This window comes from Hyla sarda, chromosome 6, assembly GCF_029499605.1.
Source record: "Hyla sarda isolate aHylSar1 chromosome 6, aHylSar1.hap1, whole genome shotgun sequence".
Classification (NCBI taxonomy): Eukaryota; Metazoa; Chordata; class Amphibia; order Anura; family Hylidae; genus Hyla; species Hyla sarda.
The window spans coordinates 269,232,972-269,259,799 of NC_079194.1; the positions used below are offsets into that span (position 1 = coordinate 269,232,972).

General features: G+C 44.2%; 1 protein-coding gene and 1 long non-coding RNA gene across 7 annotated transcripts in view; one reads left to right on the forward strand and one right to left on the reverse strand.

The window, feature by feature from the left end:
- LOC130277031 (capping protein, Arp2/3 and myosin-I linker protein 3-like) overlaps positions 1 to 26,828 on the reverse strand; it is a 530,598-nt gene that overhangs the window by 67,465 nt on the left and 436,305 nt on the right. For all 6 annotated transcript variants that reach the window (XM_056527256.1, XM_056527257.1, XM_056527255.1 and 3 more), the window contains one exon: positions 6,209 to 6,381. In XM_056527256.1, coding sequence (XP_056383231.1) covers positions 6,209 to 6,381 — 173 coding nt within the window. The remainder of the gene's footprint in view (positions 1 to 6,208; positions 6,382 to 26,828) is intronic.
- Positions 1 to 26,828, forward strand: part of LOC130277040 (uncharacterized) — a 176,597-nt gene that overhangs the window by 1,425 nt on the left and 148,344 nt on the right. The gene's annotated exons all lie outside the window — the stretch shown is intronic.

Genomic DNA, 26,828 nt, shown 5'->3' on the forward strand with positions numbered 1-26,828 from the left:
CTGTAAGTAACCACAGTAGTTGTAGTTGTGTCTATTTGGGTTATGGGCAATTCAGGGACAATAACATTTGAAAATTGAATAGGATTAGGTAAAGTGTAATTGAGAGGCATGTTTTCTAAATGTTCATGCTGCTGTGTTGGAAAAAGTGTGGGTATTGCATCAGGCTTGAGAGTGCGACGGGCGCCATAGTAAGAATATGAATCATGGCTAAAATGTTTGGAGCACATTCTGTAGGTATCATTGACTTTACCATCTAGCACTTTTTGAACCATCTCCCTCAAGTTACTCTCCAGCTACTCTAATATTGTCCAGTTTGTTGAAGCCATAGTGTTATGCGATCAACATTCCAAGGAAAACTGTGGAGGGTGACCAATGGATCGCGTTTTCACCAGGACGTAGTGCAACCTTTCACCACACAAGAGGGCATCCTAGAAGATGGAAATATGCGAAAATGTAAGATTATTTAAACTGGACAATTCAAAAGCGGCCTTAGCTTTGTTATGTCTGTCCAAGTAATGTTTGAAAAATGGATATCCACAAAAAAAAGGTTACATATCTTTGCAACTGGCCAGTTAGTAGTTATTGTCCAAAAAAAAGTAGGAGGTAAACAATGTTTCCACAGTATGGCCAAGGATGAGTGACCCAAGCTGATTTGACTTAGAAACTGCCAGGGAACACAGTGCCAAAGTTCCAAATGGAGGGTTCCCTGTGTCTAAAAAAATAGTAATGTGAATATCAAGTTATTAGTTATTTGTGTAAAAGACCACACCAAAAGCAAAACATTACAGCATACCTATATTACAAACCAGACAGTCCAGAAAAGAAATAGCCAGTCTGACTTCCTTCCATCATTGTTTAGTACCTTGACATTTGCATTTTCACATCCAATAATTATACTGTATGGTGGAGTGGGTAAAACAGTAGCTCCATTAGACATTTTTGATATATACATATGACTTTTTCAAAGATGAGTGATTTTAGAAAACCAGATACCTACCTTAGAGTTGACTGCTTCCTGGTTGAACGTTACAAATGGTACGTTGAGCCGTTATGTGAAAGCCCACAAAAACAAACACTTTGTATGAAGGAGAACCAACACTATCCTTGGGATCCAACTAAAAGAAACCTTTCCCTGCTGTGGTGGAAGGTAAATAATTTGCACGCACACAATGTCTTAGTTTTCAGATGAATGTAAACTTCTACCGTACAAAATTCACAGGACATTACGAAGCACATATTTTAAAATTAGTCCCAAAGAGTCTTGTCCTGTACAAACACCTAGGGCAAAATTAGACCAAATTGTGAAATTTGATGTTGTCAGCATAAATAAAATAAAAAATCAGACAAGGTATTGTTTAGGGCAAGGCTATGTGTTTATGAAGGGCAAAACTATTCTAGGATACAATCAAAAACATGCACAAAGACAATGGTGGGGAATTTTCACAAACTGCCCAGAGGAAAAGATGCCCAGTTGGCCCTATCAAACAATCAGATCACTTAAGTGAACAGATTGTTTGCTATGGGTAATTCGCCAACTTTTACTCTGTCCAGGTTTGTAAAATTCCCCACCAATGTGGGTACACACTCAACGCAATGGGGGATATTTAGTAAACCAGGGTAGAGGAAGAGTGGCGCAGTTATCTATAGCAAACAAGCTTTATTATTATTGGTATTTCTATACCAAAATAATTGCATGGAGAACTGAAAGTAGCAAGCTGTTTGGTTATTATTGTCAACTGATAAACTTTGACTCTTCCCAGGTTTTGCAAAATCTATACCAAGGTGGAAGAAATGCAGCCCCATGCATTTTTACAGGCTATGTTCACACCAAACATTGTGTTAAAGAATTGTCTGAACCTGGCCAAAAGTAATTTTGCCCTGAGCAACCAATCTGCTGGCTTCGATCATTTTTAACTAGGCCTTTCCTTTGCCAAATTAAAAAAGGAATCTGATTGGTTTCTAGGGGAAACTAGGAAATGTTTCTGTGGACAGTTTGTAAGAAACCTGTAGGTCTGGAAATCATGGTAAAATTTGTACCACAATTTTCAGCTAAGATACTTCCTTCACATTAAACTGTCCAGTTCACACAGCCTTATTACATCTGAAGATTTGTAAGGCATGAATTGCAGTAAAGTGACTTTGAGAGATAAACCTGCGGAATGACCTTACAAAATACAATCAGGGAAACATAGTATTTACACACAAAAATGGATTGGCCAAGCACACAAGTGGATCATACACTTGGCCTATGTCAGCCACTGTTTACCCTACAGAGGGGTTGTTGACATTCAAACATAGACTCCCAACAGGTTCTGAAGTGGAGATTTCAGAAAACCTGTCTTTATGAAAAGTTGCTGAGTTGCCCATAGCAAACAAGCACATCGCTTCTTTACTTTTTCAAAGACCTTGATAAAAATATAATAAGCGATCTGATTGTTTGCTATGAGCAACTGGTCAACTTTTCATATGCACAGGTTATGATAAATCTCACCATGAATGGCTAATTTATGCACAAAATTTCATACAGACAGAACTAAGACAGCATTCGGATCATGCGCTATGCATTGCCAACAACATATCCAGCAAGGCCATAGTAAGCCAGGGTTCACATATGGCGGCCATCCGGCATTGGGGAACTTAGCCTATATGTCAACACAACTGATGGCACAACTGATGCAAAGTTGTTAACAGTTGTATGACATACAACGTCCATTGTTTTTGGACGGGGGAACAGGGAAAGGCAGCATGGACGGATTGTGAACAGTCCCATTTGAAGGAATGGGATCAGTACTAGCATCATTTTCACTCCAGTGCACGCCGGCGCTCAACTATGAGTGACATCTGAACTACTTGAACAAGCCTTAGCAGTCCTATCTGCACCACATTTACAAAAAAAGGCATTGGAATGATTTCTCTATTATATTATTGTTTTCCCACTCCAAAAGCAGCCACATTTATATTTTCAAAAAGAAGGGCCATGGTCACAACACACATGTTTAGCATAAGGGTAGGTTCCCACAAACAGGATCCTGTGCACATTTGATGCACAATATTTAATGCACATGATTTTCAGCTGCAGATTGCAAAGTAACAAAAAAAAATAAATAAAAAGGAGCACAGCTTCTAACCTGCAGGTAAAAACCCGGCACATGAAATGTGCACAGGATACTGTACATGTGAATGTACACTAAGGCTACTTTGAAACACAGGTTTTTGCACAAAAGTCAAATGAAAAAGGCAACTAAAGTTTGGAAAACCAAGGCAAAAGGTTTTAAAAAAAGGGAAAGTAAACTAGGTGGACCCTACAGTGTTGCGTCTATCTGTGCCTGCTCATAGGGTGATACGTTGCAATGAGACAACACAGTGTGATGTGCAAGTCGGTGAACGCATGCTCATTATACTCAGCCCCAGTGTGTCCGCTACCCCTGCTCCTTGATCTTGGTGGAAAACCAGCACAATGTATGTGAGTATACTGCGCATGTACGCGGCAATTCACACATCGCAGATTTGCAGATTTTAACAACATATCGCCGCTAAGAGCAGATACAGATAGAGGAAACCCTGTAGGGTACATCATTGGCGGATCAACAGCATATTTTACACTGCGGATCTGGCCTTGTGAACAAGCCCTGTAGGGTACGTTCATGCGAACGCATATTTGATGTGCATGTGTGGTGAGCCACGGTGAATGGTGGGACCACTGGGTGTAGCGGTGTAGGTGGATGGGGCAGATGGTATTAACCCCAGGGGCAAGGTGTTATTAACCCCCAATGTTCGTGATGCCAGAGTGGTTTTTGGGTATCGGGAAACACCCAAACAATATCTCCATTGTCCCAATGGCTAGGCAGTGAAATGAGAGTCCATGGTTTAACGGAGGCTTTACTGAGGTCAGACAGTTGTTATAGTCTCTACAGCTAGGTCAGAATCCCAGAGAGGTGGCCAGGAACACAGAAGGACCTCGCAGCTTGCTAGGACCAATTATACTTGCAATATATTTTAGATCATTGACTTTAGTCTTGACTGGACTGTAGGTAGCGACAGCAGACATAGACTTGACTTACTGGAAGTGACGGTAGATTTGAGGCCTTCCAGGTAGCTGGACACTAGCAATGATACATCTGGTCTTGACTGTACCCCAGTAGAAAGAGAGGCAAAAGAGGAGATTGCAGCACCTCCCTTCCTTATAAAGGGGGGCTGAACTAGAAGCCCATAGGTCAAGCTGAGGGGCATGTGTTAAGCTGGTGACTTTGGGTAACATAACACCTTTAGACAATTACATTAGTCCTCCAAAGGTCCTTTATGCTGTCTATACATTAGCATACTGACTATATACCTATTACAATAAATAACATTGTACTAAATGCAGGGGAGACACTGCAGGAGAGCCCCCAGGTCACTGAGAGACTCAACCTGAAAGGGCCTAAGTGAAGTGCAGGACTATGTTCTGTACTGGGACATTACGCATGATTTTAGGCACAGGATTTGATGCTGCAGATTTCCCAGAAAACTATATGACTGAGCACAGCTTCTATTCTGCAGTTACAAATCCTGCGCATCACATCTGCGCAGGATCCTGTACGTGGGAACGTACCCTTGTGATCCTACCAGATCCAGTTGTTTCTTTAGCTCAAAAAATGCCTAAGCATTCTTCATAAATGAAAAAAAAGGAACCTAAAAAGTGAAATACAGACTAAGGTGTGAAGCAAACTAAAAAAAAAAAAAACTAAAAAAAACACACGGGGAAAGGAAACACCTATGCACACATTGCAAAAAGTAGGATCTCACTAATCAGCAGTGCGATAACCTGCATTTTCACATCTGCATAGATATAATAATACAGAATGTAGATACAGAACCCGGCACTGCTGTATATACGGCAAGTAGTCAGCAACAGGTGAATGGCGGAAGCACAAACCAAAATCTCTGTGGTGCTCAGTCCAAATATAGTAGATCAAATCGTATATAAATGTAGTAAGAATGGAGGACAGGTACGGTCCATGGTCTGACGGAGTACGGAAGTACGACAAAGCTGTTACCTGCATGCTGAGGCCCTCGGCATTCCTATTTATTCACCTGTCTGACACCGCCACCATGTTTATACAATAAAGAACCTTTTTGAAGCTACCATCTTGGGTGAGTGCCGTCCTCCATTCTTACTACATTTATAAAAGATATAATAATCATTTAATAAATAAATAAGAAAGGGAAAACCACACATGAATATCACACCACGGGAATAACACTGCATGCATGTAGCACCAGATGGACATGTGAAACAATGGGACATGGGTGCAAGGAGCAAGGATAGTGGACGTTAGATGCATGTTCCCACTGTGGAATTAGGTATGCTATTTTCCGAGTGTGGAGATAGAGTAAGGTTGTTGCATAATATGAATCCAGACGAACAAAAAATAAATAAATAAAAAAAAAATTTTTTTTATGTGGATGAGGATATTTACAAATAGCAAATTATACACACCTGTGACATGGCAAATAGATAGTAAAAAAAAAATAAAAAAAAAAGGCTAAACAAAGTTGTGAAAATACAGACAAAAATTACTATGCACATACGCAAATGCCACAGGCTAAACAAAGACACCATTGTCACGCTCCATGACGCATGCGCACAGTCCTACATCTGATTGGCCACGCAGCAGCAAGGTCATGAAATGCATGCAGCCGTCCTCCTTAGCAGGATCCGATTCGTCCAGAATCCAGAGAGGAGTGACAGAAGAGGCGGCGGGAACACCCAATCAGGGATCAGCACACATTAGGCAATGAGCACTTTCATATTGTGGGAGAAGAACATGCTGACAAGGGGGGCAGGGGGAAAACACTCAGCCGCGCCCATACACGTACGTCATCGATGATGAGTTGACAACAACATGGCGCCACACATGAACAACGGTGGCCGACTGTAAAAATGATTATGTAAAACTACACAACATCTGGTGGGGAGAAGAGGTAAGTGAAACACACACATGCATAGGATTTTGAAAAAAAAAGTATATTACTTAATGACTTAGACTGGCACAATGTAGCTAAAACAAAGGACTTTTTCAGTACCGGACTTCCCCTTTAAATCCCCCAAAGGCATGTCAGGGAAAGGGGTAAACTGAATAGATATAAGTCTTTTTAAGCCTTCCAAACTAAGTTACAAAAAGACAAAACATAGTCTAGATTCATTTCTAATAAAGTGGTTACTCACTTCAGTTTTCCATTAATGTGTAAGGCTTTTGCCAATAGCTTTGCTCCAGGATCTCCCATTAAATTTCCACTTAAATCTATCTTGGTAAGGTTGCTGCTGTTTCTCAGAGCATTCAGAATAACATTGGTTCCTGATTTTAATCTTGAATCAGCCAGAGACAGAGAGTGAATTGTCTAAAGTTAAATAAAATAAAATAATGGTAAAAAATAGGAGATATGAGAAATATTTAAAGGGTACCTCTCATCAAATAAACTTTTGATATATTTTAGATTAATGAATGTTGAATAACTTTCCAATAGCATGTTAATGAAAAATATGCTTCTTTCTATTGTATTTTTCCCGATCAGTCCTGTCAGCAAGCATTTCTGACTCATGCTGGAGTCCTAAACACTCAGAGCTGCCAGCCTGCTTTGTTCACAGCCAAACAGGCTGTGAACAAAGCAGGCTGGCAGCTCTGAATGTTCTCCTTTGTGAACAAAGCAGACTGGCAGCTCACAGTGTTTAGGACTCCAGCATGAGTCTGAAATGCTTGCTGCCAGGACTGGTAGGGAGACCCCTAGTGGTAATTTCTTCAAAGTGGAAAATTAAATAGAAAGAAGTATATTTTTTTAATAACATGCAATTGTAAAGTTATTCTGCATACATTAATCTATAATATATCAAACGTTTTTTTTGATGAGAGGTACCCTTTAAAGAAGCGATTCAGTGAAAATACATTTTTCTATTACTGCACACCCTCCTGATTGCCTGTAACCGTCTGGATTAGCTCACCAGTACACTTATACCTACTATGGGCAATCTTTATGGTATTTAGAGCACTGGTAAATCAACATATACCATTAGGGATTAAACAAAAAGAGAAAAACATTACTAACTCATTAAGGGTCTATTCACAGGTACAGTATTCTGCACAGATTTGATGCACATGATTTTATGCTGCAGATTCCAATGTAAAACTAAATGAGTGGACACAGCTTCAAATCCTGTGCATCAAATCTGCACATAATACTGTACGTGTGAATTGGCCCCTAAAAAGCAATTTCTGGGCTTATATGATTAATGACATATTCTCAGTATAGGTCGTCAACTGCTGCTCTGTGAACAGAACCAGAAGTCATGCACCATTGTATAGTGGTTGTTTTCGAGTTCGTCACTTACCTCAACCAGTCCAAGTTTGGGGGTGACTCGAGTTCTTAGACGTTAAACTCAAAGTCTTGGAAGCACAACATGGTATACGCGACAGCTCACCACTGCTAACTCCAAACAGCTGTGCCCGTTCTGGCCGGCAGCGTCCCCGGACCAAGCAAGCAGGATGCAACAAGAAGAAATTTCCAGTGCGGTATATAGTGTAAAATTAGGAGCTCTTTATTACGGATCAATGGATACAAACAGGATCAGGTGGGAAAAAAAGGCTAAAGGTGGAATCCTTAAATGAGCAAAAACTTTTGATATGGTGTAAAGCATGCAAAAGCAATAGGTTTTGCAATTACTTTTATTAGAAAACTTTCAGTATTTCATAGTGAAAAAGCCAGTCAAACAACTGCCTCCCCTGCCTGCTTGGACACATACTAGTCCTGCTGTGTCCATGCATCATCACCTGTGTCATGGACAATTGTCATCTTCTGACCCCGATAACTTTTTTATTTTTCCATGTACGGGCCGTTATGAGGGCTCATTTTTTATTGGGCTCAAGTTTTATTGGTACCATTTGTGTTTTGATTGGACTTTTTCATCACCATTTATTCAATTTTTTGTGCTATAAAAAGTGACCAAAAATACACTATTTTGAACTCTTGAACTCTTGGTGTGTTTAATTAACTATATATTTTTATAGTTCGGACATTTCCACAAGTGACGATGCCATATGTTTATTTTTATTTACACAGTTTTTTTTTTTAATGGGAAAAGGGGGGTGATTCTTACTTTTATTAGGGAAGGGGTTAATTCATCATTAGTAACTTTTTTTGCAACTTTTTTTTTTGCCATGTTATAGCCCCCTCTAGTGGCTATATTATGCATTACATTGATTCCTAACACTGATCGTCAGCAGAGCACTATACAGCATTTGGCGCTGCCGGATAGCACTTAATGCGATGGCCCCGACATAAAAAAGCATCGTATGTCGATGCTGACATCGACATGAGATGGCCTCTGAGAGGCCATCGTATGTCGATTTCATCATATGCCGGGGCCATCGCATGTCGATGTCAGCATCGACATACGATGCTTTTTTATGTCGGGGCCATCGCATTAAGTGCTATCCGGCAGCGCCAAATGCTTAAGCTGCTGCCGGATAGCAGCTTAATGTTCCCCGTGTGGTGCGGTAAGTATTACTTACCCCTCCACGATGCTCTGGGGTGCCCTCCGGGTCCAGCGCTGGTCTTCCGGTGTCTTCTCGGCCCTCTCCGATGATGTCAATACGCTGCTGCGCACGTCATCCAATAGGAATGGCGTACGCAGCGGCGTAATGACGTCGCTACGCAGGCCCAGTAAGGCCTTGTGGAAGAAAGCAGAGGACCAGAGAAGACAGCAGAGGATCGGAGAAGACAGCAGAGGACCGGAGAAGACAGCGGAGAAGACAGTGGAGAGCCCAGCGGAGACCCGGGGTCACCATCTCGAGCGGCGGGGACAGGTGAGTACAGCTTCCTATACTTTACATTGCACGAATCCCTCAACATACGATGGATTCGACAAACGATGGCTCGTTTGGAACGAATTACCATCGTATGTTTAGGGACCACTGTATACGGATGATCAGTGTTATTGGGGCTTGACTTCTCCTGCCTAGATCTCAGGCATGGAGAAGTCAATCGCCAATCAGACACGCCAGAGGCATGTAACAGACCCTCCGCTCGTGTCCTAGCTGATCGGGACATCGCAATTTCACTGCAATCGTCCCGATCAGCCCGACTGAGCTGCCGGGATGCAATTTTTTCAACTTTAGATGCGACAGTCAACTTTGATCGCCTCGTCTAAAGATTTAATAGCGCGCGGCACAACGATCGGTGCCGCACGCTATTAGCCCATGCTGCCAGGACCGACCCACTATGATGCGGGATCACAGCGTGACCCCGTGTTATAGACCGGGATCGGGCGTGTTTACCTTAAAAGGTTAACATCAGAGGAGGAGATTTAAGGCGCAAGCTGTTTAACAGGGAATCCTATTGGATTTTTGTTCTTAAAGGGTACCTCTCATCAAATAAATAAACTTTTGATATATTTTAGATTAATGAATGTTGAATAACTTTCCAATAGCATGTTAATGAAAAATATGCTTCTTTCTATTGTATTTTTCCCGATCAGTCCTGTCAGCAAGCATTTCTGACTCATGCTGGAGTCCTAAACACTCAGAGCTGCCAGCCTGCTTTGTTCACAGCCTAACAGGCTGTGAACAAAGCAGGCTGGCAGCTCTGAATGTTCTCCTTTGTGAACAAAGCAGACTGGCAGCTCGTAGTGTTTAGGACTCCAGCATGAGTCTGAAATGCTTGCTGCCAGGACTGGTAGGGAGACCCCTAGTGGTCATTTCTTCAAAGTGGAAAATTAAATATAAAGAAGCATATTTTTTAATAACATGCAATTGTAAAGTTATTCTGCATACATTAATCTATAATATATCAAAAGTTTTTTTGATGAGAGGTACCCTTTAACACGAGGGAACCTCAAGGCATGAACAAAAGACTTGATTTAATTTTGATATATTAATATGGTCCTGCCCCCGCCCCCTTGTTTTTTTCCCTCTCTAATGTTTTGCACAGCCTATTCTTTAGTCTTTGCTATACATTATATTTACATTAGATACCTATTCAGTCTTGTATTTTTTATAATTATAGTATATATCTTCATTTAACATGCAATCCAGTTTCGGGTGTTATTTGCTGTTTGTATTTTCCACATCTTATTTGTTGCTTTTAACTTTGTAATATCATCACCATGTGACTAATTGTTAATAGTATATAATACCCACATGTGTGTATATTTGTTATGCCATGATTAAAGATCCCACCTGATCTGAAATGCGTTGGCGATTGCTCCTGTTTGTATCCATTGATCTGTAATAAAGAGCTCCTGATTTTACTCTTTATACCACGCTGGACATTTCTTCTTGTTAATCTTAAAGTGGTGGATCATTAATTGAATGAACACTGAAGGGTTTCGGAAGTCTACTGCTCGTAATGCCCTTCTTCACTATCACAGTTCTCACAGTTCACTATCACAAATACTGCTTTACATGGTGCCAGAAGACTGAACAGGTCCTCACTCTTTACGATTTTTTTTAAAATTTTTTTTTTTTAAATCCTCAATTTTCAAACCTCCTGCTGTCCGCTGGCAATTACATCTTTTCCATTACTACTGCCCATTTACATTATAACCAGTATCTATTTTCACCCATATTTTTACTGCTTCCAAGTATTACATATTACACTTCGCTTATCTACATATACATTCATTATATACCATTTATACTACTGTTTCTTATAATATCTCTGTTACACAGACACATGTATGTATGCCTGTACTTTTCTCATGACAGCCCGCTATGTGTCAAGCTGACAATACAACAGTGTGCAGCTCCGTGATGCGACCGGTCCAATCAGAAGCTTGGCACTATCTCCGCTGAGTAATTGGCTATATCTAGTCACATGGTTCACTCCCTGCATAGTGAGGCGTCTTTGTTACAGCTATGGCTGCAGACGATCGCTAATTCTGACAGATTGGCTTGTTTACACTCCCACCTCGTGCTCCTATTCTGTTAAATCGCTATATTTTCAGTCACAACATATCCCATTATGTAACCCTTCTATATTGCTTTGTGTTTACCTTCATTCTAAGTAATATTTTATATTATATGGCTTTTTACTGGTTGTTGTCAGATTTCCTGGGGCTCCATCTAGGGTATTTGGCGCCTATTTTGTAGCATATATATTCTCAGAGGTTTGCTATGCATGTATACTGATCTGAAGAAGGGGATGCTTACCCCCGAAACGTGTTATCCCTACATCATACTGTACCACTGCCTTTTGGTTTTGTTTTATTTATTTATTTATTTTCAATAAACCTACCCAGTTTTGCTACCTTACATCACTGGATTGGTTTACTTTCAAAAGTAGGTGTTACGCCGAGCGCTCCGGGTCCCTGCTCCTCTCCGGAGCGCTCGCGGCGTTCTCCTCTCTGCAGCGCCCCGGTCAGACCCGCTGAACGGGAGCGCTGCACTGTGGGACGCGCCCGCTCGCGGGTCGCATCCCAATCTACTCACCTGTCCCGTTCCCCGGCTGTCACATCCTGGCGCGCGTGGCTCCGCTCTTTAGGGCGCGCGCGCGCGCCAGCTCTCTAAGATTTAAAGGGCCAGTGCACCACTAATTGGTGCCTGGCCCAATCAGTGTGATTAGCTCCCATCTGCTCCATGCCTATATTACCTCACTTTCCCTGCATTGCCGGATTTTGTTGCTTTGTGCCAGTGAAAGCGTTTTGTGTATGTCCCAAGCAAGTGTTCCAAACCTTCTGCTGTTGCCCCTGACTACGACGCTTGCTGCCTGCCTTGACCTTCTGCTACGTCCGACCTTGCTCTTGCCTTGTCCTTCTGTACCACGCCAGTCTCTGCAGTCAGTAAGGTTGAGCCGCTACCGGTGGACACGACGTGGTTGCTACCGCCGCAGCAAGACCATCCCGCTTTGCGGCGGGCTCTGGTGAATACCAGTAGCAACTTAGAACCGGTTCACTGGTACGGTCCACGCCAATCCCTCACTGACACAGAGGATCCACCACCAGCCTGCCGAATCGTAACAGTAGATCTGGCCATGGATCCAGCTGAGGTGCCGCTGCCAAGCCTCGCTGACCTATCCACGGTGGTCTACCAGCAATCCCAACAGATCGCCCAACAAGGACAGCAGCTGTCGCAGTTGACCGCCATGCTACAGCAACTTCTGCCACAGCTACAGCAACCATCTCCTCCGCCAGCTCCTGCACCTCCTCCGCAGCGAGTGGCCGCTCCTAGCCTCCGCTTGTCCCTGCCGGACAAATTTGATGGGGACTCTAAACTCTGCCATGGTTTCCTCTCTCAATGTTCCCTACACTTGGAGATGTTGTCGGACCAATTTCCCACAGAACGGTCTATGGTGGCTTTCGTAGTTAGTCTTCTGTCTGCAAAGGCCTTGTCATGGGCCACACCGCTCTGGGACCGCAATGATCCTGCCACAGCCACTGTCCAGTCCTTCTTCGCTGAAGTCCCTAGTGTCTTCGAGGAGCCAGCCCCGGCCTTCTCTGCCAAGACTGCTTTGCTGAACCTAGTCCAAGGAAGTTCTTCTGTAGGCGAATACGCCATCCAGTTTCGTACCCTCGCCTCAGAGCTAGCCTGGAACAATGAGGCACTCTGCGCGACCTTCAAGAAAGGCTTATCCAGCAACATCAAAGATGTACTGGCCGCACGAGAAATTCCTGCTAACCTGTCTGAACTTATCCATTTGGCCACCCGCATCGACATGCGTTTTTCTGAAAGACACCAGGAGCTCCGCCAGGAAAAGGACCTTGATCTCTGGGCACCTCTCTCCCAGAATCCTTTGCAATCTACCCCTGTGCCTCCCGCCGAGGAGGCTGTGCAAGTGGATCGGTCTCGCCTGACCCATGAAGAGAGGTCTCGTCGCAGAGATAAAAATGTAAGCCTTTACTGCGCTAGTACCGAACATTTCCTAGTGGACTGCCCTATTCGTCCCCCGCGTCTGGGAAACGCATGCATGCACCCTGTTCCCGTGGGAGTGGCGTCCCTTGGTGTGAATTCTGCTTTTCCACGTCTCACTGTGCCTGTGCGGATTTCTCCTTCTGCCAACTCCTCCTTCTCAGGTGTGGCCTTCTTGGACTCTGGTTCTGCAGGAAATTTTATTTTGGCCTCTTTTGTTAATAGGTTCAGCATCCCAGTAACCCGTCTTGCCAAGCCGCTCTACATTTCTTCTGTTAACGGAGAAAAATTGGACTGCACTGTGCGTTACCGCACAGAACCCCTGCTTATGAGCATTGGACTGCATCACGAAAAAATTTAATTTTTTGTTCTGCCCAACTGCACCTCTGAAGTCCTCCTCGGTCTGCCATGGCTCCAACGTCATTCTCCCACCCTTGACTGGACCACCGGGGAGATCAAAAATTGGGGTCCTTCTTGTCGCAAACGATGCCTCACATCTGCTCCTATTTGTCTAACTCCTGAGGTTCCACCCTTACCGGTCCCTCCCAAGGCTTATCAGGATTTTTCAGAATTTTTTGGCAAAAAGCAAGCAGAGATCTTGCCTCCTCATAGCCCCCTTCCTGGTAACACTCTGCCCCGTGGCAAGCTTCACCCTCTGCCCCCCCCTCCCCATTCCCACTTCTTCTGGAGTTCCTGCCCTAGATGAACTAACCCAGGACTTCTCCGTTATCTGGAAGGAGACTCAAGAGTCTCTCCCAATGGCCTTGTCTCGTATGAAGGGACAAGCAGATAAAAAGAGGGGGAGACCTAAGGGGGGGCGGTACTGTTACGCCGAGCGCTCCGGGTCCCTGCTCCTCCCCGGAGCGCTCGCGGCGTTCTCCTCTCTGCAGCGCCCCGGTCAGACCCGCTGACCGGGAGCGCTGCACTGACTCTGCCGGCGGGGATGCGATCCGCATAGCGGGACATGCCCGCTTGCGGGTCGCATCCCAATCTACTCACCTGTCCCTTTCCCCGGATGTCACGTCCTGGCGCGCGCACGTCAGCTCTCTAAGATTTAAAGGGCCAGTGCACCACTAATTGGTGCCTGGCCCAATCAGTGTGATTAGCTCCCATCTGCTCCATGCCTATATTACCTCACTTCCCCTTCCCTGCATTGCCGGATCTTGTTGCCTTGTGCCAGTGAAAGCGTTTTGTGTATGTCCCAAGCCTGTGTTCCAGACCTTCTGCTGTTGCCCCTGACTACGACCCTTGCTGCCTGCCCTGACCTTCTGCTACGTCCCACCTTGCTCTTGCCTTGTCCTTCTGTACCACGCCAGTCTCAGCAGTCAGTGAGGTTGAGCCGCTACCGGTGGACACGACCTGGTTGCTACCGCCGCAGCAAGACCATCCCGCTTTGCGGCGGGCTCTGGTGAATACCAGTAGCAACTTAGAACCGGTCCACCGGTACGGTCCACGCCAATCCCTCACTGACACAGAGGATCCACCACCAGCCTGCCGAATCGTAACAGTAGAGAACCAGCAGCGCCCGATTGCAAGGGTCATTTTCTCACTGCATCTTCTCCACCCTGCAACATGACAATACTATGTGCTTCATTAAATGCACTGTTACCCCCAGCTATCCTGAACTACTGGACTCATCTTCCTTGTGGACATCACAAAATGCCCCAAGCTTTATGCTGTAATTCACCTATTCCTTGGGGCACCCGCTCTAGTTTAGCCCACAATTGGAGTTATACTTGACTCTGATCTGTCTTTCACTCCCCATATTCAGTCTCTTTCATGTTCTTGTCACCTGCATCTCAAAAACATTTCAAGAATCCGCCCGTTTCTCACTACTGAAACTGCTAAAACTCTCATTATTGCTTTGATTCACTCCCGCCTCGACTACTGTAACTCTTTACTAATAGGCCTTCCTTTCTCCAAACTCTCTCCTCTCCAGCCTCATCTTCCTCTCCAGCCGCTACACCGATGCCTCCTCCCTGTGCCAGTCACTACACTGGTTACCAATTCAGTCCAGAATACAGTACAAAATCCTCAGTCTCACACACAAAGCTCTCCACAATACTGCACCTCCCTACATCTCCTCTCTCATCTCTGTCTACCATCCTACACGTTCTCTCCGATCTGCTAATGACCTCACACTAGCATCTTCTATAATCCGAACTTCTCACTCCCGTCTCCAAGACTTCACTCGTGCTGCACCGGTTCTCTGGAATGCTATCCCTCAATCCCTCAGACTCAACAACAACATCCATAGTTTCAAACGTGGCCTAAAAACACATCTCTTCAGACAGGCCTATAACAGTCTCTAATTGGCACATATCCTCAACATATCCTCAACATATCCCCAACATATCCCCAACATATCCCCAACATATTCCCAACATATTCCCAACATATTCCCAACATATCCCCAACATATCCCCACACATCTTGTTTGAATAGGTATTGTGTAATTTTATGTCTGATACTTGTCTTTGTTTGTACCCCATAATTGTAAGTGCTGTGGAATCTGTAGGCGCTATATAAATAAATAAAATTGGACATAATTGTTCAGTTGTACAGATGCAAAACTATGTTCTTGCCTCTATGCCTCTTTGAATATATCCTTCGATTTAGCTAGCTTTCTCAGCCACTCCAACCAGCCACTAAAGTTGGGTTTATTGTCCATGATCAGTTAAGGAAGTACAGATGTAGCTTACGGTAACAATAAATAAACTTTTTAACACAGCAGATTTTAAAATGCCTTGTTATTAATATCTTTGTCAGCAGGTGGCAGTAAAACTGAAGGAATGTTTTACTATCATCTGTTTTTACAGCCAGCATTCAGTGGCTGTACTCTTGGCTTTACAATGTATAACGGAATAAAACAGTTCAGCAACAAGAAAGAAGTGCATCTTGCACTTCACATACAATGTACAGTAATTAATAGAGAATTATACTCGATCAGCAATTATTCCCAAAAATAAAAGGCTGACTCATTCAGAAACATTCAGCTTTGGCAACTTTTTTTTAATCCAAGAACATGAGGTCATGGTGCCATCAATTATTCAAGAGCATTTATTGTATACGGCAATAGTGTTAAGGGACAACTTAATTGTGTTTAAATATTTAACTTGTATAGTTCTTTAACTATATAAATAGAAAAAAGGTTACATTGAAAGTGTTGGCCCTTTAAAAAAACGATAAAGAATAAATTATAAACTGGGATCAGGAAAAAGCAAATAGATTAACCCCTTAAGGACCAAACCCATTTTGACCTCAAGGACCCGGCCAATTTTATTTTTGCATTTTCGTTTTTTCCTCCTCTTCTTCTAAAAATCGTAACTCTTTTATATTTTCATCCACAGACTAGTATGAGGGTTTGTTTTTTGCGTGACCAGTTGTCCTGCATAATTACATCACTCATTTTACCATAAAATGTATGGCGCAACCAAAAAATACTATTTGTGTGGTGGGGAAATTAAAAAGAAAACCGCAATTTTGCAAATTTTGGAAGGTTTAGTTTTAATCGCCGTACAATTTACGATAAAAATGACATGTGTTCTTTATTCTGTGGGTCAATACGATTAAAATTATACCCATGATTTGATATTTTTCTATTATTGTTGTGCTTAAAAAATAGCGCAAATTTTTTAACCAAATTAGTATGTTTAAAATCCTTCTATTTTGACGACCTATAACTTTTTCATTTTTCTCTATAAGCAGTGGTATGAGGGCTAATTTTTTGCGCCATGATTTGTACTTTTCATTGATACCACATTTGTGTAAATAAAACTTTTATTAATGTTTTAATTAATTTAATTTAAATAAAATGTGACAAAAAAGCAGCAAATTTTTTTTACGTTCAGGCCGTTCACCATACGGGATCAATAACATATTTTAATAGTACGGACATTTACGCATGCGACGATACCAAATATGTGTATTAATTATACATTTTTTAACATTTTATAGGGGTAAAATGGGAAAAAAGGACATTTTTATTGGGGGAGGGGATTTTTCACATTTTTTCCCCCTTTTTTTTTTTTACATCCTTGGTCGTTAAGGGGTTTAAGGACCGAGCATTTTTCCGCTTTTGCAGTTTCGTTTTTTCCTCCTTACCTTTTAAAAAGCATAACCCTTTCAATTTTGCACCTAAAAATCCATATGATGGCTTATTTTTTGCGCCACCAATTCTACTTTGTAATGACATCAGTCTTTTTACCCAAAAATCTATGATGAAACACCCAAAAATAATAATTGTGCAACAAAATTGAAGAAAAAACAACATTTTGTAAATTTTGGGGGCTTCCATTTCTAAGCAGTCAATTTTTCAGTAAAAATTACACCTTCTCTTTATTCTGTAGGTCCATACAATTAAATTGATATACTACTTATATAGGTTTGATTTTGTCTTCTGGAAAAAATCACAACAACATGCACGAAAATTTATACGTTTAAAATGGTCATCTTCTGACCCCTATAACTTTTAAATTTTTCCGTGTACGGGGCAGTATGAAGGCTCATTATTGCGCAGTGATCTGAAGTTTTTAGCTATATAAAAAGTGACCAAAAAGACGCTATTTTGGACTGTGGAATTTTTTTGCATGTACACAATTGACCGTGCGGTTTAATTAACTACAAAACTAAAAAAGGGTCAAAAGGTGACCCCAGAAATTATAGGCCTGTTAATTTAACCTCCATTTTATGTAAATTGTTTGAGGGTTTTCTAAGGGATGCTATTTTTGAGTATAGTGATAAAAATAAATGTATATCAACATGGCTTTATGAGGGATCGGGCCTGTCAAACTAACCTGATCCGCTTTTATGAGGAGGTGAGCTCCAGACTGGACTAGGGGCAATCGCTGGATGTAGTATATCTGGATTTTTCCAAAGCATTTGATACGGTGCCACAAGGTTGTTGCATAAAATGAGAAGGAAAGAGATGTGTGTGGGTAAGTAACTGGCTCAGTGATAGGAAACAGAGGATGGTAATTAATGGTACTTATTCTGATTGGGTGACTGTTGGGGTACCACAGGGTACCACAGGGGTCAGTCTTAGTTCCTGTTCTATTTAATATATTCCTGTTCTATTTAATATATTCATTAATGACCTTGTAGATGATACTAAACTCTGTAAAGCGGTAAACACTATAGAGGACAGTGCACTGTTACAAATGGATCTGGATAGGTTGGAGGTTTGGGCTGGGAATTAGCAGATGAGGTTCAACATTGATAATGCACATGGGGTAATGCACATGGGGGAGGAAAAATCGGGAGCACACTTGGAACGACTGACGTGGAAAGGACTTGGGAGTTTTAGTTAACAGTAAATTTAGGGGCATTGATCCCCATGACAAGGAAATAATTCTACCGCTGTACAAATCACTAGTCAGACCACAAATAGAATACTGTATACAGTACTGGGCACCAGTGTACAAGAAAGATATAGTGGAGCTGGAGAGGGTTCAAAGACAGCAACCAGAGTAATATGGGGAATGGGAGGACTACAGTACCCAGAAGGATTATCAGAATTAGGGTTTTTTAGTTTAGAAAAAAGAAGGCTTAGGGAGACCTAATAACTGTGTATAAATATATCAGGGGACCTTACAGAGATCTCTCCTATGATCTATTTATACCCAGGACTGTTTCTATAACAAGGGGCATCCTTTACGTTTACAGGAAAAAAGGTTTCTACACCAGCAGAGATGGGGATTCTTTACTCTAAGAGCAGTGAGACTGTGGAATTCTGTGCCTGAGGAGGTGGTCATGGTTAACTCTGTAAAATAATTTAAAAGGGGTCTGGATGCATTTTTGGAGAATAATAACATTACAGGTTATGGATTCTAGATCTATAGGGACAGAAGGTTGATCCAGGGATCTATTCTGATGTACATAGGGGCTATTATTTTAAGGTCTGTTCTCGAAACAGAAAAAAGCAGAGCAGGGTATGTTGTTATGCTGAAGTTCTGTGTAAAATGAACAAACACATAACAACGGGGTCTTTGCACGGAGCTCCGGTCTGTCTCTCCACAGGCCATAGAGTCACTGCCTCCTGAGGAAAAGTCTGACTGCTCTATTCCCTTACATCTAATGCAGGCAGCTCTATACCTAAGCCACTGTTGTGTCAGCTGTGTAGGGACTGTTCTCTACAGGCACCGGCCTTCTGCTATGGACAGCTGTGTGAGGTACCACAGTGTATGCCACTGCCATCCCAATGGTCCTTTGTGACATGCCTGGCAGGCTAAAGAGGGGACAGGTACATGTATCAGATAAGAGTGGTGTTCTGGCTGCGGCTGGTCCAGATATTTCCCTATGGTAAATATGGGCAAAGATTGTATAGAGCAGGAGCACTAGCATTGTGCATCCCTTAGTGCAGTGGCGAGCTTCACCCCCTGTTAAAAGGGGTTCTGGCTTCATTGCTAGATTGCTATATATGAGGCCAAGCGTAAGCATGAGAGTTAATGGGAGGTTTTCTAATTCTAGCGTGCTTCAGAGAGGTATCTGTCACGGGGAACATTGCTCTATGTCTTGTTACTAGTTATATAGTTGATATGGTTGATAAAAGATCAAAGTCCATCAATTAACCTATATCCCTATTGTGTCCCTACTGTGTTGATCCAGAGAAAGGCAAAAAACCTATATGAGGCTGATGCAAATTGCCCTACACCGGGGGAAATTCCTTTCTGACTCAAAATATGGCAAATAATCCCTAGATCAACATTCTGTTCCTGTACATCTAGTATTCATAACATGTAATATTAACACTATCAAGAAATTATCAAGGAAAGTTCCTATAGACACCCACTCTGTAATTTACCATATTTCATCATTATATTATGAGGCCCCTTATCTCCAGACCATACAAAGCAGAGTAGCTCACTAGATACTAGCCACCAGAAAAAAAGCCAAAAGCTTTAAATATAAAGCATCACTAGGGTAAACAAAACCATAAGTTATGTGTGATAATTTAACGCTATGTGAAAAAAGACTTAGCACACCAAACTTGGTTGAATAAATGCAGATTTTTATTCGCAATCCAAAACAAAATTAGTTGTAACGTTCTGGTCAAATCTACCTGACCACTACCATGGAATCAGACCACATTACTTCATTTCCTACCTCCGTAGCAATCCGGTCTGATGAAGGTCCAGGATTAGGACCGAAACGTTACAACTAATTTTGTTTGGATTGCAAATAAAAATCTGCATTTTTTCAACCAAGTTTGGTGTGCTAAGTCTTCTCTCACATATTATTATAGATAGGGACCCCTACTTTAGCACCCACAGTTCTGAGAGAGTGACATATTCTTGAAACTGATATTGTAACACTGATGGTTGGCAGCCGCCAGCATGTAAAGCTGCCTACCTCAGCCAAACTACTAGCACGGCTCTTTGCTGCAGTCTTTGGACTGTTACCTCTGCACTAACTCAGGCGGTGACAGTCTCTGGGGCATCCAGTAGGGGGTCATACAAGGTCTGCCTCTTTAAGGGTCCGTGCGCGCCTCTGATTCTACTCCCCCTCTAATCCCTGACTGGCATCACCTATTTAAGAGCGCTCACCCTCATTTCCTTGCCTGAGCAATATTGAAATTTCTGCAAGCAAGGTGTTATTTGCTGTGTTCCCGCATTCCGGTTTCCTGACCTGTGCCTGTTCCTGACTTTGCCTATGCCTGATCCCTCTGCTCCTATTTAGCCTCTCCAATGTATGATCTTGGACTGTTTGACTATGCCTCTGTCTACCAGCTAGCTTGTTCCATCTAGCTGCACCTGAGCTATTTAGCTCTGCTGTTTTAACAGCACCAGCTCTGCTAAATCATCTGGGCTGCCCTGTGGCATCTGACTCCGCCTGCTGTGTTCTTACATCTCCAATGTCAGCTAGCTCTCACCTGCCTGTATCCCTACTGATGGTCGGCCAGCTGCCACTTACCAGGACCATTGTTGTGGCAGTGACCTGGTGTTCCCCTGTAGCTGGGACCAGTTTCAGCATCCTAGGATAAAGGGTGAATGTCACGATTCGGCTGGCTGGAGGTGGATCCTCTGTGCCAGAGAGGGATTGGCGTGGACCGTGTCGGTGGACCGGTTCTAAGTTGCTACTGGTATTCACCAGAGCCCGCCGCAAAGCGGGATGGTCTTGTAGCGGCGGTAGCAACCAGGTTGTATCCACCGGCAACGGCTCAACCTCTCTGACTGCTGAGATAAGCGCGGTACAAGGGGGTAGACAAGAGCAAGGTCGGACGTAGCAGAAGGTCAGGGCAGGCGGCAAGGATCGTAGTCAGGGGCAACGGCAGGAGGTCTGGAACACAGGCTAGGAACACACAAGGAAACACTTTCACTGGCACAATGGCAACAAGATCCGGCAAGAAAGTGCAGGGGAAGTGAGGTAATATACACAGGGAGCAGGTGGAAGCTAATTAGACTGATTGGGCCAGGCACCAATCACTGGTGCACTGGCCCTTTAAATCTTAGAGCGCTGGCACGCGCGCGCCCTAGAGAGCGGAGCCGCGCGCGCCAGAACATGACAGCCGGGGACCGGGACGGGTAAGTGGCTTGGGATGCGATTCGCGAGCGGGTGCGTCCCGCTATGCGAAGCGCATCCCCATCGCGAATGTCAGTGCAGCGCTCCCGGTCAGTGGGTCTGACCGGGGCGCTGCAGAAGGGAGAATGCCGCGAGTGCTCCAGGGAGGAGCAGGGACCCGGAGCGCTCGGCGTAACAGTGAAAAGCAGTGGAACACTTAGACCCCACTCCTAAGTGTGCCCCTAAGCCAAACCGGTAAGTGGCACAGCCGGTCCACACCCATTGGGGCATCACAGATATATCCTTAAAGCATCATATAATGCTTATCCATTTCTGGAAAAATTACAGCTAGCCTTGACGTATATAAACTTTCTCAAGGGTTGCCCTTCCATATGAGGGGGAACCACTATGTGGGAATAGGTGATAGGATCACTTTAGGCTATAAATAGTGAAAGGGATGGCAGTGTGTGCCTAGCTTCTTACTAAAGCTCTGCACACTTTAGGATATATCCCACATAACTTGTGATTTTGTTTACCCTGGTGACACTTACCGTATATACTCGAGTATAAGCCGAGTTTTTCAGCACGATTTTTCGTGCTGAAAACACCCCCCTCGGCTTATACTCGAGTGAACTCTCCGCCCGCAGTGGTCTTCAACCTGCGGACCTCCAGAGGTTTCAAAACTACAACTCCCAGCAAGCCCGGGCAGCCATCGGCTGTCCGGGCTTGCTGGGAGTTGTAGTTTTGAAACCTCCGGAGGTCCGCAGGTTGAAGACCACTGTGGCCTTCGACATCATCCAGCCCCCTTTAGTTCTGTACAGTACTCGCCTCCGCTCGGCGCTGGTCCGGAGCTGCAGGACTGTCCGGTGAGGAAGTCGTCCGGTGGGATAGTGGTTCCGGGCTGCTATCTTCACCGGGAGGCCTCTTCTAAGCGCTTCGGGCCCGGCCCCAGAATAGTCACGTTGCCTTGACGACAACGCAGAGGTACGTTCATTACCAACGTACCTCTGCGTCATCGTCAAGGCAACGCCTCTATTCTGGGCCCGAAGCGCGGAGAAGAGGCGCCTCCGGTGAAGATAGCAGCCCGGAACCACTATCCCACCGGACGACCTCCTCACCGGACAGTCCTGCAGCACCGGACCAGCGCCGAGCGGAGGTGAGTACAGAACTAAAGGGGGTGAGAGGGGGCTGGATGATGTCGAAGGCCGCAGTGGTCTTCAACCTGTGGACCTCCAGAGGTTTCAAAACTACAACTCCCAGCAAGCCCGGACAGCCGATGGCTGCCCGGGCTTGCTGGGAGTTGTAGTTTTGAAACCTCTGGAGGTCCGCAGGTTGAAGACCACTGAGGGCGGATGATGACAAGAGGATGATGACGGGGGGTGGGGATGATGACAAGGGGATGATGAAGGGGGGGGGTGTGGGATGATTACAAGGGGATGATGAAGGGGGGTGTGGGATGATGACAAGGGGATGATGAAGGGGGGGTGTGGGATGATGACAAGGGGATGATGACAGGGGATGATGATGAGGGTCTGGATGATGACAGGCGGTGATGATGATGAGGATGTTAATGACGGGGGTCTGGATGATGACAGGGGGGGATGATGTATTTCCCACCATAGGCTTATACTCGAGTCAATAACTTTTCCTGGGATTTTGGGTTGAAATTAGGGGCCTCGGCTTATACTTGGGTCGGCTTATACTCGAGTATATACGGTAATATTTAAATGACTTCAATGACATATGACACTCTTCAGCATTTGTGTTATACTACCTTCTGAATACATGGACATAAATTCTTTGTGATTTTAAGTACTCTCCGGAAAGCATCCAGTCCCTTTTTAAGCTCTTTTATTAAAGGGGTACTCCGGTGGAATTATTATTATTTTTTTTTTTAAATACACTGGTGACAGAAAGTAAATGACTTATATTAAAAAATCTTTACCAGCTGCACGCCGGCTAAAGCCCCTGGAGACGCTGCTGGAAGAGAGGCCGTCCTGCAGACGGGCTCCTTTTGCTTATCTCCAATTGCGCCATTTTTACTCCTCTCTCCCGACTTCCTATGAGCTGCACCGAGACTTGACGCACATTGAGCGCCTTTGTCTTGCCTCTTTGTACCCCAGAGACTCCATATCCATTCTCTATGATTTGTTATTGTCCCCTAGGTCTCTATCCCTTCCGGCATACTGCCGTGCCTGGGAAGCTGAGCTAGGCAAAACGTTCTCCCCGGAGGACTGGGCTAGATGCTTCTATCTCACTCACAAAGCCACGATCGCCACTAAAGCACAAGAAACCTGCTCTAAAATTTTGTCCCGATGGTACCGGGTGCCAGCGACCCTTCATTGCTGGTATCCTTCTGTTTCAGAGACCTGCTGGCGCTGTGGTGTGTCCGTGGGTACGATGACGCATGTTTGGTGGGGTTGTCCCGCACTTGCCCCGTTCTGGCACACGGTTTTGCAGGTCACATCTGAAGTGTCAGGTATTCATGTCCCCCATACTCCTAAGGCTGCTTTACTGTTCATGTTCCCTATGGCGCAGGCAAGTTACAAGAGGTTTTTAGCGCGACACCTCCTTCAAGACGCTAAAATGGTCATTCCTCGGAGGTGGAGGTCTTCGGCCCCTCCCACCCTGTAGGAATGGTTCGCCGAAGTTGCCCATATACGCCACAAGGAGGAACTACTGACAGTACTCCCGGCGGATGCTCCCCGTGTGGAGGCCGTCTGGCTTCCTTGGTCGCAGTTTTGCTCTTCCCAGAGATGCAGAACCCTGACTTAGACCCCTTGGTCATGGATGACCGTGTTGTTCCCTTCCTGCCCTCTCTGAGGACTCCCCTCCTGTCGGCTTCCTACTCTTTCCTCTCTTTTCTTGACTTTGCTATGTACCCTCCCTTCGTCTTGGTTCTTTGTGTCTGTTCTCCTCTTCTCTTTCTATTGTCCTTTCTTGATTGTTTGCCGTGTATGGTAATGAGCTGGTGTTTCCTTTTATTTTTAACCCCCGATTTTAGTGGACAGGCCTTTTACCTAGCTTGCCCCTTGCTGGCTCCCTTCCTGCTGCGTTGGACATGTTATGTCCTTTACTTGCCTTGCCCTGTCGCTCTTCCTATCACCCCCATTGCCTCTCATACTCTTTCATTATATTGCCTTTGTTCTTGTTCCTCATTGGTACATTTTGCCTGATGTTTTTGTCCCTCCTGGCCTCCCCTGGCCGTGGGACCCTTCTTTTGTAAGCATTTGTTATTGCCCGTTTTGTATGGCTGTGTTTTCTTGTTTATTAATAAACTTCCTTTTGAATTGGAAAAAAAAATAATAATCTTTACCCTTCCAGTATCTTTTAGCGGCTGGATGCTACAGAGGAAATTCTTTTCTTTTTTTCTTTCTTTTTTTGTCTTGTCCACAGTGCTCTCTGTTGACACCTCTGTCTGTGTGAGGAACAGCATAGGTTTGCAATGGGGATTTTCTCCTGCTCTGGACAGTTCTTGATACGGGCATCAGGTATCAGCAGAGAGCACTGTGGACAAGACAAAAAAGAAATTCAAAAAGAAAAGAATTTCCTCTGTGCCTGTGCTCTTGCCTCTAGACAGAGGATTATGGGTTGTGTATGTGAAGGTCTGTCTAGTCATAGCAGAAGCAGCAGCAGCAAAGGTAGTGGACTGGTAGTAATTGTAGTATGCAGAAGACAGCAGGCAGTGACAGACTGTTGGGAGTTGTAGTAGCCAGTGGACAGCAGGGGTGGTGGTAGTATTGTCTTATCAATGACATCTGGCGCAGGCATTTTAAATTACTCACTGATCCATGCCTGATTTATTTTAAAAAATTTGAGTTTTTTCACGCTGCTGACAATCTTGCTTGCTTAAGGGTGACGACGCCCCGTGCTGAACACTCTCTCTGATGCTAAGCTGGAGGGGGAACAGGATAAAACAAGCATGGCAAACTGGACAAATTCTAATGTCTACTATGGTGACCCAGAAGTCCATGGGGTCTGGGCTTAGAAAGTGCACAATTTAGTTATGTATCAACCTGGTGTACATCTCTTTGGTGATAATTCATGTCAGGGTGGGATACCGGATGCAAAAACGTTGTCATCCAACGTGAAGATATCGCTGCTTCTGCTACTCCTGCCTCTGGCAGGGGTAGTGCTAGCAGAGGGAGTGGAGTGTTGACTCAATGGGAAGCAGAGAGTGGACCCTGTTTTGCAGATGTTTGTTGCAGCCATGGCAATCTGGCTGCGTAGCTTCTCCTAAAAAAAAAAATCCAACTTTTGGAATTTACTCATTCTGGCTTTATACTGGCTTTAAAATAGGGTCTAAGAGTGTGGCTATCCAGTCTATCTACTCTTTGTCCCCCATCCCTTTGACAGATTCCATCTCAAAATCCTCCTTCTCAGGTTCTACTTCCTCATCCTCCTCATTTAACTCTATTCATGCTCCTGCCAGCCAGATGGGAACCTTACTCATCATTACCTTGAGTGTTTGCTCCAGAAGGAATATTGGCAGCATAACATCAATAATTCCACTGTTGTCCTTGCTAACTCTTCAAAGTGCCTGAGCATGACAGGTGTCTTTGATTAGGTGTCAATGTCTAAGCTAAAAGTCACACTGCCTCCAAAAACTGCTGCATTAGGAAGTCTGTCACCAATTGGGCTGCTGGTACAGGTGATCCAACAAGTGTAATGTTGAGTTCCACCATGTTAGAACATTGAAATGAGGTGGTGTTGAGGAGGACCATTTTGCTGTATGTCAAGCCCTTTTACATATAAATATTTACAAGGATGTTGGTATTAATACGCCGGAATTGAAAAATATAACAAGTTCCAAATCAAGGGCAGCCGATTAATGTCACATCTAAGTTCATCAGTTTTGTTTAGATCACTTTTAAATATTATAACCAAGCAATGCAGACAACAAAAAGAGGTAGATTTTACATCCCAAAGTATCCAGTATTATAGTACAAACACAGCAGCTTTGAAAAAAAAGGAGATAATGGGAGTCGGCATAGCGTTGTGACTTATTGTTAATAAGTATATGGCAAGTGTCTAAAGTACTTCAGTTTCCCCAGTCTTATGGAACTTTAATCACCTATTGTGGAGCACAGCTCCTCTCACCACTCCCGTCCTGCTCTCAGGGAAACTCGGTGTCTCATGCGGTTCGAATGCCTCCTCCGCTCCCGTTCCTCACTATCCTCTCCAGCAAGCCCAAAGCCAGTCGCGGCGTTCAAAGCCTTGCTCCTCCGCTATGTCTCCCCCTCTGGACTCTCTTACTCCACTCTCCCTGATCCTGCTTCCCCCATCACTCTGCAGATAAGGACAGCTTTCCTCCTCCGGGACCCTCGGAGAATGACCGCCGTCCCCCTAGTACAGCAACAGCGGCAGCACCATCGCAAGCCCTCTAATTCAACCTCACATGCAGGGGATCATCTCATCAAGCTATCTGGCTGGGTGTTCAGAGCAGCGCTC